Genomic DNA, 18,298 nt, shown 5'->3' with positions numbered 1-18,298 from the left:
AGAGAGAGCTTGGAGGGGGAGTTTGCCTATTCTTAAATGTGGATCACAGAGGCGGTCACAACTTTAAGTGGCTTAAAGAATTGTCCCTATTCAAACTGGCCAGCTGATAGGTTCTGTCAGGTCACAGAGGAAGCTGTGAGCACCCCTTTGCAAGAACATCCCTTCCGGGACTATGCTTGCTAACCCACGACAGAAAGGAAACAGAATGTCCAATAAGTTGAGAGGCCTAGGTCTGACCAGACAGGAGGTGGTGGGAACAAGATCAAAGATACCCTCAGGGCTGGGAAGGGTGGAAAGAAGGTTTTGTACAAGGATTTAGCTCAAGTATTGCACAGGGGGCTGTGTCCCAGGAGGGCACTGAAGGCAGTTCTATCAAGAGCAAGCCCAAAGGACTGCTGCAAACACTGACTGGGGCAAGGGGAGTTTTGTTTACAGACTTAAAGTAGTCTGTGAAGAGAAAAGCTTGTGGGGCTAAAAATTGGTGAAGTGTAGGACCCAAGTGTTACTAAATGAATGATGCTTAGGTTGCACATACATAGATGTCTGCTAAAATGACACAGCATAAAGCCAGACATTTATTTTTTAGCAGAGGCATATCTACAAATAGATAGGATGTTATTTCAGTCTCTTCTTCCATGTATATATACTTCTTGTATGTTTGCTTGGAAAAACCACACATGAAAAATTTCCAAAAAAACATTGTATTAACAAAGTCATGTTCATCTGTGATGACCTTTTGCCATAAGTGAGATTCAAAATTAGATTTCATCAGCAACTCTGATGAAGAGTTCTGTTTAGACTAGTAATAGCTTCAGTGCGATAAAAATACAAAGTTTCTACAACCACCAGTGTCCCTAACTTCAAACAGGAAACCCATGGCAACAGTGATTTGCAAGCTGCTGTATGAAACAAGGTGGAATGCCTCTTTCCAGTATGAAACAACTCCAAATGTTCTGATTTTCCTTTATAAACCTTTTTGCATGTGACTTTTGAATTCATGGAGTCATGGAGATTTGAGTATTTATTTAATTTTAAAATTTGTTGTAGTGGTACATATAGAACTTCAACTGAAATCAGTAAATACCCAGTTCTAGGCAGGTTCAAGATGCTGGTTATTACTTACCTTGTGCTTAACAGAGAAAATGACGAGGAAGTGCATATTAACACCTCTCGAGACACAGGATCATCAATCTTCCCAGTAGCTTGGCCTCACACAGTGTGCTGCTTTCCTGGGCGCACAAGGCATATCCACAGCCCGTGGAAGCCTGATGCATCCAGCCTCCTGCTTTTGCAGATTCCCTGTGGAAATGTCAGTTGGACATTACCAGCTGTCTCTGCCTGCCTTTAACATCTCTTCAATACTTTAATAAGTTGTCTGACTCTGTGTGCTAAACTCATAAGCTATCACGTATTATTTTGCTGACCTGATGGCTCTGACTCTAGAGTCTGTCTGTGTTTGAAACCTACTGCTCACACTTTGTAATATTTTCTGTTTGATTACATGGGTATTTAAAAGTATAAGCTTCTAATAATTAACATACATATAAGAATGGGTTTAAATCTTCTTAATGGAAGTCCCTGATCTAAATTTGAAAATACAGCATTCACAACTTTGACATTGAAGTTATACGTTTGGTGAATAATGTATGTACTTTTTGGAAAGTGAAATTAAAAATAAAATCAATTGGTTAGCATTAGAGCCTTGCGTAACTCTTTGATGTCAGCCTTTTCTGGCACACTATTAATAAAGGTTTCGATAAAATGTTTAAAGAGCTCTTGGTACTTTATGGAATTACAGAAGCTGCATTTTCTTTTACTGTTTTTAAGTCTTTGCAGATGAGCCTCAGCGATCAGCCTTGTGTGTTCAGTCAAGCCCTCAGTAACCTGCCCAGGGAGAACCTGGGAGGAGTTTCCCCAAACACTGCTGACCATCAGCTGATTTTTTGCTTTTGCTTGTCAACCTTTTAAAAAAATGCTGACTGTGATAGTTTCTGTAGCATTGCTTTTATAACTGTAGTAAAATTATGATATAACACCGGTGAAACTATAAATACCATTGCAAAAATGCATAAAGTGACGAAAACCAATTTAGAACAGTTTCAGACAGAAGAGGAAAGATTTTTCTACTTGTGGAAGCATAACATTTTCACTGCATATGTGGTAACCCCAATAATCTGAGGGTGGTAAAATCTCGTTACTAAAATGAGTTAATAAAATTAAATGCAGGTTTAAATAATTTCTTTTCTTTTAATATCTAGGATGAAGATCAAACAGAGGAGGACAACAGCAGAGTTGAGCCTGTTGGACATGCGGACACTGGTTTGGAGAACGCTACCAATTTTTCCCTGGAGTAAGTTACTAGCAGAATATATTGTTTTAACAAGTCTTAAGATTGAACACAGACTGGCACAGTACTCAGAGCAATATGAGTGATTCTGCTCTTAAGAAAGTGGGGTAATCTTTTTTAGGTCATATCATTTTGGTTTTAAACAAGGACCTTTTAAAAATAGATTTTAAACAGTTTAAAATGCCTGTGTTAAAGATGAACATTGAAAACTTGACATTTATAAGTGCTGATGCTACAGTAGATTTTCTGCCTCAAGGAAGATGCTTATTTGATGGAACTTTGAAAACTTGACAGAAGGAATAGGGCCAGTGCTAGTACAAATAGATCAACAGGCAGGAATTTCAAAGGGGAAAATCTTAATTCCAATCACTGGTTCACAGTCTCTTGGAAGATGTGTGGGGGTCACAAGCTGTGTGGTCAAAAGCCTCATACTTTGTGAATGGATCAAAACTGGTGTTTTGTTAGCTCCACCTAATTTAAAAAGACAATCACTAAATGATATTTTATGTCATCAAAAGATACAGCAAACTTGACCTTTTGCATTTCATTGAAAAGAACTGATCCATACCTTGCTATGGAATTAATGAGAAAATATTCCTTCTAGCCTTAAATTAAATCTTTTAAATTGCTGAACGTAAATTTTAAATAAAGTTAAATCTTCTGCTCCTGTTATTTTTGAATTAAATTATGCATTAGGTACAGAGGGTTTAAATGTTAGCTAAAGATCATGGTGACATCTATTAGGCAATAGAACGTGCGTTTTACTTGGTTCCATTTACAAATCTGTTACATCGTAAATTCCAAATGCTGTTTCCTAAATAGAATTTGCAGAACTTCTGTCAAATTTAATGCTTCCTGGTGTTGCTTTAAAGTAACTTATTGACTTCTCATCATATGCTACTTCATTTATGTTTTGTTTTGATCTCATACTTCTTTGCATGTTTGTTTCAAGCAGTTGGCCCAAACTTCTGAGAAAATCAGGAAGCCAGATTGAAAGAATCTCTCTTAGGAAGCAATCATTTCCTCTTGTTTACTGTTTTACAGAATTTAACATTTGAATTTGGAAGAGATGACTTTTTTTTTTTAAAGAAAAAGTATAAGAAAAATGAGTGCAAAGATGTTAAATGTGCATTTTGAACAAATGAAAAATGACCGACTCAAGCACTGGAACAAGCTAAATGGTGTACACTGGATATGAAAACTAAGTGGTTGGGTTTTTTTAAAATTTAAGCTGTGTTTCCACTTACGCAGTTCCAGGTGAATCACAAAGATTTTCATTTGTTCTCTTTCTTAGCCCTTAATTTTCTTCTAAGCTAATAGCAGAGTCAGAAAAAAGTTAATCATAGAGAATCACAGGCCTACCAATAGCAAACAATGTCTTTTAGAGTTCCCTTTGGAGATCAGAGGATCATTTGATCACCTCAAATCCTGTGAGCTGCTTTCACACTAGTTAATGAAAACTTAGCCTTAACATACAGTGAGAAGGAAATGAAGTCAGCCTATACAGAAACTGCACAGGGAACAGTATGAAATGCTGTACTGATCTCAGTCTTTAAACATTGGTCCAGGTCTGAAGAATAACATATTTTTGGTGTTTTGTGTTGTTTAAAAATCAAGGTAAAAATCCAGACACCGATTACAGCGAATGTAAAGGCTACCTTAAAAATATATTAAAAAACTTTAATGTAGAAGAAATGTAAAACAAAGTGTAACGCAGAATTTGTGTTGACTTCCCAGCCATATGTGGTCTGGGTATTCTCAAACTCCAGATAAAGAGCTGCAAGCTTTCATGATGGGCCACCATATGATCAAGAGCTTATTGAAGGAAGTAGAAAATCTTTTACTGCTATCACAGGGCATTTGTCTTGCTCTTTGCTCCATTTCGAGATTAAATTTTATTTGTACGTTTGTGAGGAATAAGCTTTTCAAAGGTCTGTGTGTGTATATATATAGTGCCAGGAAATATGGAAAAAGTATGTAATACTAGAGAGAGGCATAAGCCACAAATTTAGATTGTGGCTTCTGTTCAGATTTCTCACTTCCAGTTTTACTGAGAAGTTCGGCCTTCGTATATTATTTTCTCATTTGTGTATTTATAGCTCTTTATGGTTCATGGGCTGTATTCCACCTTTCCAGATATGGGCATGTTTCAAATGCATTAATAGATTTGGTCTAAATCTATTTCTACAATTTTTGCATGTCTCTTTCTGAACCTGTATTTTCTTCTTCTGCTTTTTTCCTCACTACAGCAAAAATTATAATTGAAAACTAGATGCATGGTTGCTTCAGGGGACGTCTGGTTGGTTTTGAATGTTACAGTTAAATCTTACTTTGGAAACTTTGCTTAGTAAGGAGAAGCAGGAATCTTCCAGTAAAAGAAATGGAATTACAATAAAACAGATTAATGTGTTTTAAAACTAGAAGGATTCAGCCAATTAAAAGTTTAATAATTCTCATTTGATTATGAGAAAGCTAATGTTAAAATTTAGCATTGACTCTAAGATAAAAAAGTAAAGCATGCTAGTGCTATGACGAGCTTTTAGGCTTCTGAGAAAAAACTGTGTGTGGCATTTAAGGTATTTCTGCTCAATGGTCAGTTTAACTTTAGAATAAGAAAGAAATAAAGCAGTATGCATACAGTGATGATGGTGAGACCTATTTTTATGTATCCAGCTAAGTTTTAAAAAAAATTCTTTGATTTCTGTTGGTTCTATTAATTGAACTATTTTTGATGATTGATCTCCTTTCATGCCATCAGATTAATCTTCAGGTACGTAGTATTCAACAATGCCTTCATCACCATGGCTTGGTTTCTGGAATGGTTTTGTTTTTCTGTGTATGTTTGTGTGGGGTTTTTCGGTTCCTTCACGGTACATGTTCATATTCCCTCATTCGTCATTGTCTCACAGTGATATGGTAAAGCTCGTCGAAGTCTCCAATGACGGCGGGCCTTTGGGAATCCATGTAGTGCCTTTCAGTGCCCGAGGCGGAAGGTAACGTATCGTGTAGGATTTTATTAACATTGTAATTTGCTGTGCTTTAACTTGGTTGTGTTAATTTTTGTATTGTGTGCCTTTGCCCTCTGTAGAATATTGTCTATTTTTCAAGAGGCAGTCTCACTGATTAAGAAAGGAAGAAATGCAAGTTTACTGACTCTGTGCTTGGAATGGACTCTATAGTTCAAAGGCTCTGCTAAAAAGAAGTTAGAAATGTGTGTTGTAATCGTAGGGGAAATTGAAGGATAAAGATATTTCCTTTTGGACTCCTGAAATTTATAAACTTCTGCCTTAGTTCAGGTGCATATTTGTGCAACATTTCCTTGCTGACTTTTTAAAGCCACAAGTTTCCAAATAACAGGGAGGTCTAAACCAGAGGCATCCTACGCTTGTGCTTGTTTAGAGAGGGGGGGAAAACAATCACCACACATTCAAAATTTCATGTTGTCCCATCTGTTGGGGTTAAAATGAAGTAGCAAAACCAGTTGAAACATTCTGGTTTGGGGGAAAATGAACCTATTTTACAGGATGAAACTCCTGAAGTTTGATTGTACAGGAAAAAAAACCCCAAATGTGTAGAGAACGTAGTTTACATTAGAAAATACAATGTGGGGGATGTTATTAATAAACAGAATACATGATCTCTAATGTTTCCTTTCCTAATGTAGACTTTAAGTGTTTAGGGTCATTAAGATAATCTCAGAAAAAAAAGCTAAACTTTTGTATTAATTACTGGTGGATTTGAAAATTTTGAGTACCTTGAAAAATGATAATTCTTCGGCAATATATGCAGATTTCATTTTGGTGTTGCATATTCTAAGTATACACTGTATTTTTTGTTTTTAAGGAAAAGGGGAACAAATATATATCTTAAAAGTAGTTTTGCACATGGAAAGGGGTGTTATGTTCTCATGTCTGTTGTCCCAGTATCAAATTCATTTTTGTAATTAAAAACTGACAAAATAACAAAACTAACTTGCTATACAAGTGTATCTCTCAAATATTACTATGATATTTTCAGAAATACAGGAGTATTTTAGGTATTTTTCCTTCTATACCTAATATCTTAATGGGATTTTAAACACAGTATAAGAGCTTTATTTGCAGTTGTTACTTAAAACCCAGTTCTTTCAAGGTCATATTGACAAGTATTATGAGAAAATGTAATTTTTTTTTTTACTTTAAGGCTACTTTTCTGGAGACTACAAGTATTAAGAGCAAGCTTCTGTTAAGTGATGAATTCTTCTCTTCATAATCTGAAATTCAGTAAATTCAGTGTGAGCATGAGTGAACAGTACTTCAAACAGAACTCAGAAGTAAATCCCATAGAGTTAGAAATGGTTGAAATGTTCACACTGTTATCTGGGATTTAGACAGTGTGAAGGCCAAGGAAAAGATCAGTTTAAGAATGTTGGCTGCCTACTAAGTACTTGTTTAATAAAACTGATGTTAAAATATATATTTTGACATTTTGAATAAGAATTTTAACTCAAGTAAAATTTGCTTCCAAACTGTTATTGTGGTTGTCAAGTCTGAGGCAAAGCTTAAACTGTTTATACACAATGAGACCATTTTCAATGAAAAAACCATAAACACAGGAATAAAATACATAATTTTTAAAAAAGAATTCTAACTGTCATGCAGAATTATATGATAAAGTTTTACTATAGGAAAGCCAGTTTTAAATATAGATGTTTCAAATCAGGACATACCAGAAAAGCAAATTCTATTAAAAGGGAAATAATTTTTATATTAAAATGTATCATCTTTTTCTTCATAATACTCAACTCACTTCATTGAAGAATGGAGGATATGTGTAATTGCTGAGTTTTTTTGACCATCCACAAAATAATCTGCTGAAGAGGGGAGACACTTGGTTCCATGTTTTGAAGGTGCAGAGGAGCAGAGTTGGGGAGGATCTAGAATATTTCCAAAACATTTCTCCCATGGTGTGAAAGAAAAGCAGAGTTCATTGGTTGGGATGGATTCTAAGCACTTGTGCTGCTGCTTTCCTGTCTGTATGCCCACCTCTGCATGCTTTCAGTGAGGACAAGCACATTATCTCCAGCTGCCTCCAGTGTGGGCAAAGAAAGGAACACACCCAGCTTCAGGTTGGAAGCAGTTGGTGGGGGTTTGGTTAGTTTTTTCTTCCCCCTCCTGGTTTCCCACTACTTTTGAGCAGATAAGACACGCTTGTTTCTCCTTTTGCTAGATTGAGAGGGAGAGCAGATGCATGGCCGGGATCTTCTGCTTCTTACTTATTTCTCACTGTAGCTCAGGGCTGCTCTTTGTTCCTCCTCTGGCTGCAAAAAATAATTCTCCCTGCTACAATCAACTAACTTACCTGAGCAGGGAATCTGCTCAGTAGGAACCTAAGTATACGAAACCAAACACAGGACTGGGTAAAGACTTTGAGGGATGTCCAAAAAGAAAAGATCTACTGTGTCATGTAGATTAGTCCGTTGTCCCATAGTTGTTTTATATTTGCTTGCTGTTCAGTTCCAGTTACGCTTTTCTTGTAAGTTCCTTTCTTTTGCTTTTGAAAATGTTACTCAATAGGCAATGGTTATTAAATCAATACTTGAAAGAATGTAAAAGCTCATTATGCAATTTACCTTTTTTCCCCTATGCAATAAGCAGGAGTATTCTCCCACCAAAAAATCTAAACCAAAAAATCCCTCCTCAAGGAAACATTTCAAACCTCTAAAAATTATGAGCCATAACTATGTTCTTTATTTCTATTGAGAAAATACTTGACTTTTTCATGGTGTTTTGAGGGTTTGGAATAAGTATCTCTTGAGTACTGGCTTTTGATCTGGAACAAAATCTGTAAAGGTCTCTGGCATATCTGTATAGATGCTACCAATTATTTCTGTTCCCAGTAAAACTGAGACTATTTTTTTTAATGAAGAAAAAAACATAAATCTGTATTTCTCTGGGAAAAGTACTATTGATTTGTAAAGACATGGTGAAACTTTATTCTATGTATATGTTTCCTTATCATCCTTCTGGTTTTGCCTCTAGAAATGTTATCATTCCTTTATTGGCCTATTTGATCCTATGCTTTTGTTAACAGACATTGTTCACCTTATCAAAAGAGAGGAGGGTATACATATTCATCACCTTATGGTTTTGCATTTTTAAGGATAAAAGTTTTGTTTGCAAACCTGCTGGCACATTTTTGAAATGGCGTAGATGCAGTACTGAGCAGAATAGGAGGCATGAAAATGAAAGTAGAATGAAGGACAGAAGAGAATGCGAGTAGCAAAGTGTTTAAGTAAGAGTAGAACAAAGAGGAAATGAATGAGGGGAAAATGTGAAAGGAAAGAAAATTCTAAATCTGTGCAAAATTGCCTTAGCAGCAATCCTTCCTTCTTATTAGGTGCTCAGAGACAGGAGCAAACAGTCCCTTAAGAACTGGATTTGAGCAGCGTGGCTGATGCAGGATGTTATGTTGATGTTTAACTGGGGATGCACTGAGTTCTCTGCAAGCTCAACAGTAATTATAGCATAATTTACCATTATATTGCCTCTTCTACTTTTAAGAGCCTTTGAAATCTTCTCAAGCTCTATACCCCAGCTGCTCTTCTAAAATCCTGCCATGTCTGTCTTTGGAAAGAGATTCAATTGACACAAGGAATATATGAGAGAACATCAGAAATCTCTGTGAATAATGATATGGAAGTTAGAGTCCCATAGTCCCAAGACTACTCTGAGGTCTACTTAGTAAAGCAGAACCGAAAAGGATTTGGATATTCATCTGAAAACACCGCAATTAACATCCACTAATAAGTATCAGACATGTTACTTTGATACAAACAGGTATGCACAGCTCTGCCAGCTTTTCTTCCTATTGAAGCATGCCACAAAATCCATGATTAACTGTACATCTAAAACCTGCAGCTAAAAATATTTAATCTGTGTTTTTTGTTATATATCCTAAATGTCATAAAATATTAGGAAGTCTCAGAAGAATGGAAGAAAAAAAGAGACTGAATTTTTGTCAGTTTAAATGACAAATCTAACAGATTTTGTAAAAAGAAAGAAAAACCTCAAATGAAGGTGGGCATTAAAACATACACAGACCCTAATTACCCTTACTAGACATCTAGAAGTTTGAAATTTTCTTATACTCTTTCTATTCTTTTTTTTTTTTTTCCTTTTATTGGAAATATCCTTCATTTTTTAGAGTTTATAAATCATCTCGTGTCACTGTAAAAATTTTAGTCTTTTACTCAAGGTACAAAGAAAACTTAAGTAATATCTAATGGCCATTGTCTATACTGAGAGTCCATAATATTGCCTTCAAGGTGCCTCTCAGATCATATTCTGTTTGATCAGGTAGGAGGTATGTGCTGTCTGCCTCTCCATTTATTCTGCTCCTGCATTTCCAGCCTTTTAAGTCTCAAAGGTAGCCGTGGCTTTCAAAAACATATGTATGGGGAAAAAATTCTCTGTGGAGTGAATGTACCATTCACTCACTCTTGTATCTGAACTCAAACTGTCTGATCGCAGCCTTTAAAAAGTTTTATAAGCATAATTTGAAGTATTACTCAAGCTGAAAAGCTGAGGAGTGGTTACCAAAGACTGGGAACTGGTCTGGGCTTCATGCATGAAATTTAAATGCCTCCACAGCAGTGCTGTGATATCAATATTGGGTAAAGAAGTTTATGTGCAATTTAGTATTGAGTGGCCACAATAATTTAACTTGAACAAACAAGCTGATTTGCCTACTCTGACCTCTGAATCTAAGAATTTTATACTGTGTTTATGTTCTTGCAGAACTTCTCAGAGATCTTTCATTGCATGAAACTGCTGCACATCAGCTTTTCAATCAATCCTTATTTTTGTACCTTAATCTAGTTTTTGCCTTTTCATGTTAGTGACTTTACGTAAACATCTAAATTGAATATTTTCTGTTCTGTCTGATTTGATTACATTACAGTTAGCTTGTAGGTAAATAGATAAATAACTTCAATGTGTATGTACAAGGGGCCATGATGGCCGAATCATATTCTAGATGCTCAATGTCAGTTTTTATTTTTACTTACACTGTCAGTTTTTATTAAGACAAATTATCATCATTTCCATACATCTGGATGGCATGTGGAGAGTTCACATTTCACGAACTACCCCAACTAAGTCAGGTGATTTAGATGTCAATAAAAAATTCACTGCTTATTTCCAGTTTTATCATTAGTTGTAATTTATACTGAGAACTGAAATGTTAACACATGTAGCTGAGTTTATTTTAATAGTATAATTAGAGTAATGAACCTTGTGGAAATACAGTGGTGCAAATGCTAATATAATCTCAGCTGCTTACATTCTCAATTAGTTATTTAAAACAAATACAAAGATTGAGCTCTGTGCTTTGGCAGTTTCCGTTCTGTTCCCGTGTCAGCTAATGTTAGTCTAAAACAGCACAGGTACCAAATTTCTAGTTCTAATTATTGTTTCAACAGGATTGTAGACTTGCAGTGTGTTTTGCAAAAGTTCACATGGTATTTAATCACATTTTTGAAAAAGAGTTTAAAAGATTTATAATGGAAAAATTTATGTTAGAAACTGTGTTGACTTACTTTAACTGGACAAAATTAAGCAAATTCAAATGCACCCATACATTTGTTTGCTACCTGGTTGTGCTCAAAAAAAAGGTATATACTAACTTTAGTACTTTATACTAGATGAGTTTAGATGCTTTCAAAATTTATGTCTTCCTAATGTAGGAAACATAATATTGAAGCTGTAGTAGAGTTCTACTTAGCATGATTAATGATGGTGGCATATGGCAGGGAAAAAAAATCCAATTTGTTTTTAGGTTACTGCGTATTTGCAATATCAGGTCTACTGTTTATCTCCAGCTGATGCAACAACAAACATGAATTCACATAAAGTCTTTTTCAGAGTCACATTCTTACATCTAACCATAATATGCTGAAGAAATACTGTAGGAAATTGGTAGGCTTTTGTTAATTTTTGAAGAACATACATTTTCTGGAATTCTCGTTTTCTCTGCTATGCAAACCCCCATTCTGGAAGTTGTTTCTGGAATTGTGTCTAAAGGGATCTTTTGTGCCATGTGTTTATACAAAAAATTAAATTAATTAAAAGGCACTGTGAGGATCCTGGTTTCAGGTTTGACTCAGTCTGTTCATCCAGCCTGGAATTTGCTCTCAGTGACTTTAGCTTTATATGGCTTGGTTAACCTAGCTCTAGCATTTGTTAAAAAGCAAAATCCTCACGAGCGCCATATGCTGTGTTAGAGATGAGCAGTCTTGCATTAGCAGAACTTGTAGCCTTTGTTTAATGAGATTATTTACAATTTTGACTGGTAGTTTGTTTATCTGTTACATTATTTTCTTATTGGTTAGGATTAGTAATATTTTTACTAGATTTGAGAGCCTAAGCGGAATAAATTTAAGAAATGTCAAATCATGCATAAAGGTGCATCTTGCATTAATAATTTAATATAAATTCAGAATGTGAGGCAGTAGAAAGCAACATTTCAAGAAAAATGTCGAAACTATTGATAGACCAATTACTTTGTTACCATAAGTACATGGAGACATTGGGATGAAATAACCACATTATTTTGTGTAGGCATTGTCATTGTATTAACTTAGATTGTTGTACTTTGTGTAGATACTGTTTTGATATTTTGATATTTTTGATATTTAACCATATAAACCAAACACCTGTTGTTGTGACTGTGTATGCCCTTGTGCAAGCATTGCATGCATATCCAAATTCTGAATTGTCTTTGGACATTGCAGAGGAGTACACCTGCATCAAGGAGCTGTTGGGCATCAAGTGAAAGACAAGGAAGAGTAGATAAAATTCCTTCCTCTCCCCCTCAAATATTTTGTTGGTTTTCTCTTAAATGTAGCATTCCCTATTTAAATTTGCTTTGCCTATCTCTTCCCCATTTGGAGTTGTCCTCTTCAGTAGCTTCACTTTGTGGCTCAAAGACAGTCTCCCCAAAAGAAATTCATCAACTCACAAGTGAAAAAATCACAGACTTGTTTCCTAACACATCAGTTTTCTGTGTCTCAAAACCATAATTCTGATAAAAATAATGTAGTGAAGGCATACAAGTATTTTTCCTTTTTACTAATAATATAACTGTTAGTTTGGTTATTTGTTGCAACTATCAAACCCTCTATAATTTCTTTATTTATCAGTTTTAAAAATCTGAGATTGCCTTCAAAACTTTTTTAGTGAACAGAAGGAAAAAAGGGACTCAATCAATATTTTAAAGTTTGTTTTGTTTTACTTCCTGTGACTACATACCCTAATAATGATCAGAAAATTGTAGAACACTAAATGGAGCACAACATGGTCATTAGGTTAGTGTGCCGCTGTTGTGGACTTGTAGAGTTTTTGTCATGCAAATGTCTGACTCAAGCTTCAGTTGGTGATTTGTGTTGTCAGAATGCTTGATGTTGTTTTTCTCCTCACAGTTTGCTTACATGTTTAGCTCCTTTCAACATCATATCTTAATATCTCTAGGTGGTTCCAAAATGGAAATACCACAAGGATCGTTTCTCCTACTCCTTCACCTGCCTTGTAGGAGAAAATGTATGACTGTTCTGTAAAAAAAAATGTATTCTTTTCATATGCTGGCAATAAATTGGTAAATGAAGAATTTAAAGTGGAAGAAATAAGTTAATTTTGCTTTTCTGACCCCTTTGATTAAGTGCTCAAGTGCGTATATAACTTTTGAGCACATGGGGAGTCCTCTTAAGCACCACTGACTGCTCATTTACTTTGAGGTATTATGTGTGAATGGAAGTGCTGTGATCACTGAGAGTTTTTTGCTTAAAAGACACGTGTAGTCTTGCAATTCCTGCTACATGACCAAGTATTTTCCATGCCATGCCTTGAAATGAATTCTGAAGTAAGTAATGCTGTTGGCTTGGATGATGTGAATTTGACCCACTGATACATTCTGAGGGATTTCAGTGTAAAGCTCATCTTTTTTAAAAAAAAAAAAAATCAAGTGCAGTGTCGATGCAAGATTAATCCTGAAGATTGAGTCCTCCTTCAGGTATAGAGTTCAGGTATAGAAACATCACTGACTTTGCATACCATCCTGCCAGTACCTCAGAAGTCCATTCTTCAGGATCCTTTTCATAATTTCAGATTGAATATTTGTTCACCTTTTCTATCTAAAAATGTCCTTAAGATGACACTGTGAGTAAGCACGAGGCAGAGGGGACTAGTTCATTGCACAGAGGCTATCAAATGGAAATTGTCTTCAGCTAATTAAATTAAGATTCTGAATTTAAAAATAGCATTTAAATTTTTTATTTCCTCTTTTCTCTTTTAATAAGAAATGTGAAGATTTAAAACCAAAAGCATTTGGTTTGCATGCAATTCTTGAATTCTCTATCCATCCCCTCATTACAGGCTGCTTATTACATGAGATGACCCCATCTTGTTTCACTTGTACAGAAGGAGTAGTGAAGGCTGTGGCATTCTCTGCTAATTCAGGAATTCGAGTTTTAAGTTGAACCTATTCAGCTTCAGTTAACTAACAGAAAAGATGTCTTTTCTCTGATGTGTGGTGGTTCTTGGAGACTTTGCTGCTCAGAAATCTTGGCCTTTTGCAAGAATGGATGTGCTATCATTACACACACAAGCCTGTTCATTCTTATTTTGACTTGTTTGACTCACCTAGGCTTTCTGTTTTATGGAAAAGGGATAATAAATCAGGTAATTCTTGAGGCTATTTGAAATGGTGGTATCCTACTTCAAGGTAAAGATGGTTTAAAATACAGTTTCTGTAGTGATTATGATAAAATATTAAATGAATAAGATTTTCTATGTTGCAAATTAGTCAGATTGTAATAATTTGTAATCTTAATGTTCCAGAACCCTGGGGCTGCTGGTGAAGCGATTGGAGAAGGGTGGAAAAGCTGAACAAGAAAACCTTTTCCGTGAGAATGATTGTATTGTCAGGATTAATGATGGAGACCTGCGGAACAGGAGATTTGAACAGTAAGTGTTCTTACCACACATTACATTGCATTATTTGATCTTTAACACTGCACCTTGGAATAATTTGAGGAAGGTAAAAAAAAAACCTCTAAGCTTGCCTTTCTAATAAAGAAAAGGTGCACTAAGGGACATCAGTATTTTTATATAGCCAAACTAAAAAAAAAAATCAGGATAATTATTGTCCTTAGAGTATATGCAATACTTGTTTGTTTTGTACATGATAGATTTTTTGCTTCTTATATTGGTAAGCTGGTTTTTTTTGAAATTCCCCTATGACTTTTGCATACTTGCAATTCACCATGTTCAATATAAATGGACAACTTGAAGACTGTATTTTTAACATTGTAAAAAGATGTGGTTTTTTGTTTGTGTTAGAACTAAAGATACTGTATGTGCAGAAACTTCGTGGAGAAGTTTGAGAGATAAATATTTGCTTAGTGGTTGTCTGGACTTGGTAGAATCTCTAAATGGTGAATCAGAGACTTTTAAGAGGGAAATTAGATTGTAGTTCACACACAAGGGAAATAAAAGAATAGAAAAGACGTATGCAGATAATGAGTGATTTCATGGATGATAATATTGTTCTGAACTCTGTAACATGCTGAGGGCCAAATATCATTTGTTCTGATCATCTTATACTTAATATATATTTGGAATGTGGTTTTATTTGACTCTAACCTGAATTGAAACATAACCCTATACTGTATCGTTGAAAGCAGCTTGTCTCTGCTTGTTCTAAGGTTCTGAATCACAATTTGTAAAGTCTGTGAAGAGACTTGTTGACTTCGTATACTTTGGATCATGACCTTGAGCCCAGTGTCTGTCTGTACAGGATTAAGCAATTTTTCCCTATTTCTTAATGTTGTATTCGGATAGACTAGCGACTTACAAAAATTGATGTGTAAGCTAGACTAGTTGCAAAACTGCATATAATCAGAAAATTGTGGAATACATAGAAGTTTTATAAATAGTAATTTTCCTTCTAATAATTCTGTTGTCACTGCAGTAACAGTTATCACAATTATTGCAATTAGCAAGTTTCAAAACAAAAGGACACTGCAGTCCTGCTATAGAACTGTCTTCATTTCAAGACTGTGATTAAAATTTTTGCTTTTCTGAGTTCAGTATTTGCTACATTAGTTGTTAAGCATATTTAACCATAGTGTTGCCCTAAAGCAGTAAACCTTAGCGAAAAGCAGACCAAATGGGCTAGTGAACAGATTCAAGTTTTATGTTTTATGCTTGAGTGCAATGTGTCTGTCAGCTCGTGTTGCTTAATTAACATTAGTAATTATGCTTATAATGTCTCATAGTCTGCCAGTCCTAATTTGCTAATTTTCTGTTCATTTTAAAACCTAGAGCACAGCATATGTTTCGCCAAGCCATGCGTACGCCGTTCATTTGGTTCCACGTGGTCCCCGCGGCGAATAAAGAGCAGTACGAGCAGTTGTCCCAGAGTGAGAAGAACATGTACTACTCCAGCCGGTTCAGCCCTGATTCCCAGTATGCTGATGGGAAAAGTATTAACAATTCTGGACTTCACACATTACAAAGAATGTCTAGAGCGGGTAACCAGTCCGATCAGACAGACTCCTACTCGCAGCTACCTCATAGTGTGAATTCATCAGGGAAACCACCCTCTGGCCTGGTACCATCACCTCAGAAAGTTCTCACCTCCACTGCAAACAGTGGCTATAACACCAAAAAGATAGGGAAGAGGCTCAGTATACAGCTAAGAAAAGGTAAGGCACTAGTGAGCTCCTCATACAGCATGAGGTGTGTGTGTAGGGTATGTATGTGTGCCCAGTGCCACTGTCCTGGGCAGGATGGCTGGCAGGGGCATGGGGAATGCAGTGGGTTGATTTTTGAAGCCAGGGCACTGAGCTGTCCCTGACAGCAGGCCCAGGAGACCCACCCTGTATTCAGTGTGGGCAGCATGCTTGCAAAAGGCTATTTTGAGGAGTGCTTTAACATTGTTTTCTGTTTCTCAGCTAATAAAGTAGTGTGCAGTAAATGCCTCAAATTCTGTTGGCTAAGACCCAGGGAGTGGTGAACTATTTAATATAAACAACTAAGCTAAAATGGCCCATGTTCTGCACTTTACAGTCATGACTTTTCAAATTGAATTTTGCCTTTAGGTTTTAGGAGTGTTTTGGATCCAGTTGGTAAATTGGATATTCTAATTTCCAGCTAAAGCTTTCATTTTTTTCCACTGAGATGTTAAAACCTTTGGTTGAGATGTAATGTGGTATTTCCTGTCTTGGTCCTTATGCTAATATAATTCGAATGGGGGCAAGAGACACTATTTAAAGTAGTGTGTGCTTATCTCAACATCTGTGTTATATGTGCACATGTAGATGCATTGGTACATCCATGAAATTTTTATGATGTGAGAAAATTTGGTATTTTTGTGTAGTTAATGTGTAGATGCTTTTAAGGTAGTTTGAAGTATAATAAATTGACATTTAGATGCCAGTATTATTAGCTCTTGGGAAATGTTTTTTTTTCAAGGGTTATACATGCTGTAAGCTTTATGGTATTCAAGTGAGCAAGTTTAAGGTTAGATATAATTTGGTCTCTAGCAGCAAGAATAGTATTTACATTACACAGCAAAAAGTTTACCCATATGAGAGTATTCTCCATGAACTCGGAGTACATTCCTGTTAAGATACTATGTGCTTAACATTAATAGTATTTATTAATTAATCAATCATTATTGAAAGGCATTGAAACAGTGCATTGAATGGTAGAGATTTTACAGTTTCACAGGTACCAGGCTACTTGTCACATTATCATTATGCCTTCCTTTTTATGAACTTCACATGAACCACCAGATTGCTTCTTTCTGGTTGCTGAATTTTAAGCTCTACAAACTTGGATGACATAAGGTTGAGTTGACAGTTTGCTTCTGTTGTTGATGCTCCTTCAAGAATTTCTCTAGGCCATCAGCTTAGATCAGCCTGCTTGGAAAAACTTGTAGTTATTGGTTGAGTAAGGAATCAGTGTGCTTATAAATATGCTCTCAGTCACTATGGTGATTTTACCTGGGGTTTTTTGTGTCTGTGGAAGTCTTTAGAAATATTACTTGGACAGTGCATAAAAGAATTCTCAGCCAGAAGTGGAAATAAATATTTCATACCATTTAAAAGCACCAACAAATGAATATATAATATGGGATCATAATATTTTTGTGTGAAACAAGTGTGGTGTTATAGCCCCTCATAAGATGCCAGAATATAATTTTGGTGTACTATGGGTTTTTGACTGTGATATGATGTTGTATTTTGGTCATCTTGCACTGGATACTGTTTTAGAAATACTCCCCCCAAGGCTATAATGTAATTTATCCTTGCTGGCACCAATGCCTTAGGTGGGTTTGGAGTAAAGGAGATGCATGCAACCTGTTGATGAAAAGTGATGTCTAAGATACTTTAACATCTAGTTAATACCAGAGAAGTTTGATGGCTCTTACAATAGTAAAAGCTTTGAAATATATTTAGAATATGTTTCAGAAGTTTAAAGGGGATATTTGTTCCTAACAGTTGGCTTATTTGAGAATACTACTTATGGTGAAATGGCACCCAGCTCAGATTAGACATAGTAGAAATAGAAACTGTGTTTTATGCATGGTAAAATTAAAGAAAAATGTGCATAAGAAAAGATACCTTTTAATCATTCCTGTCTTTTAATTGTTAATACCCACTGTGGAACGAGGCATGCCCCTCCCATTTTGGCTCTCATTTGATCACTCTGAGAACATAAGTATGGAGCAACAAATGCAGCAATACACTTAAGGATGCCCTGAGTATTTTGCTGTAAATATGAGTTCAATAGGGATGTCAATTGTTTTTGATGTTGTAATAATACAGGATTTATAGATATGAAACACATGTTCTTATCTGTAGTTGACAGGCAGCAGTTATTTCACCAATTAGCATCATTACTTTAAAAA

General features: G+C 35.6%; 1 protein-coding gene across 25 annotated transcripts in view; it reads left to right on the top strand.

Moving 5' to 3' along the window:
* PARD3 (par-3 family cell polarity regulator) overlaps positions 1–18,298 on the top strand; it is a 451,418-nt gene that overhangs the window by 228,131 nt on the left and 204,989 nt on the right. For 24 of the 25 annotated variants that reach the window (XM_008639287.2, XM_017741464.1, XM_017741463.1 and 21 more), the window contains 4 exons: positions 2,259–2,350; positions 5,257–5,340; positions 14,221–14,346; positions 15,706–16,088. In XM_008639287.2, the coding sequence (XP_008637509.1) occupies positions 2,259–2,350; positions 5,257–5,340; positions 14,221–14,346; positions 15,706–16,088 (685 nt within the window). The remainder of the gene's footprint in view (positions 1–2,258; positions 2,351–5,256; positions 5,341–14,220; positions 14,347–15,705; positions 16,089–18,298) is intronic. The other variant, XM_017741450.1, reaches the window with a different exon arrangement.

Source organism: Corvus brachyrhynchos, unplaced genomic scaffold, assembly GCF_000691975.1.
Source record: "Corvus brachyrhynchos isolate BGI_N302 unplaced genomic scaffold, ASM69197v1 scaffold167, whole genome shotgun sequence".
NCBI lineage: Eukaryota > Metazoa > Chordata > Aves > Passeriformes > Corvidae > Corvus > Corvus brachyrhynchos.
This window is presented reverse-complemented; position numbering and strand designations above follow the sequence as displayed.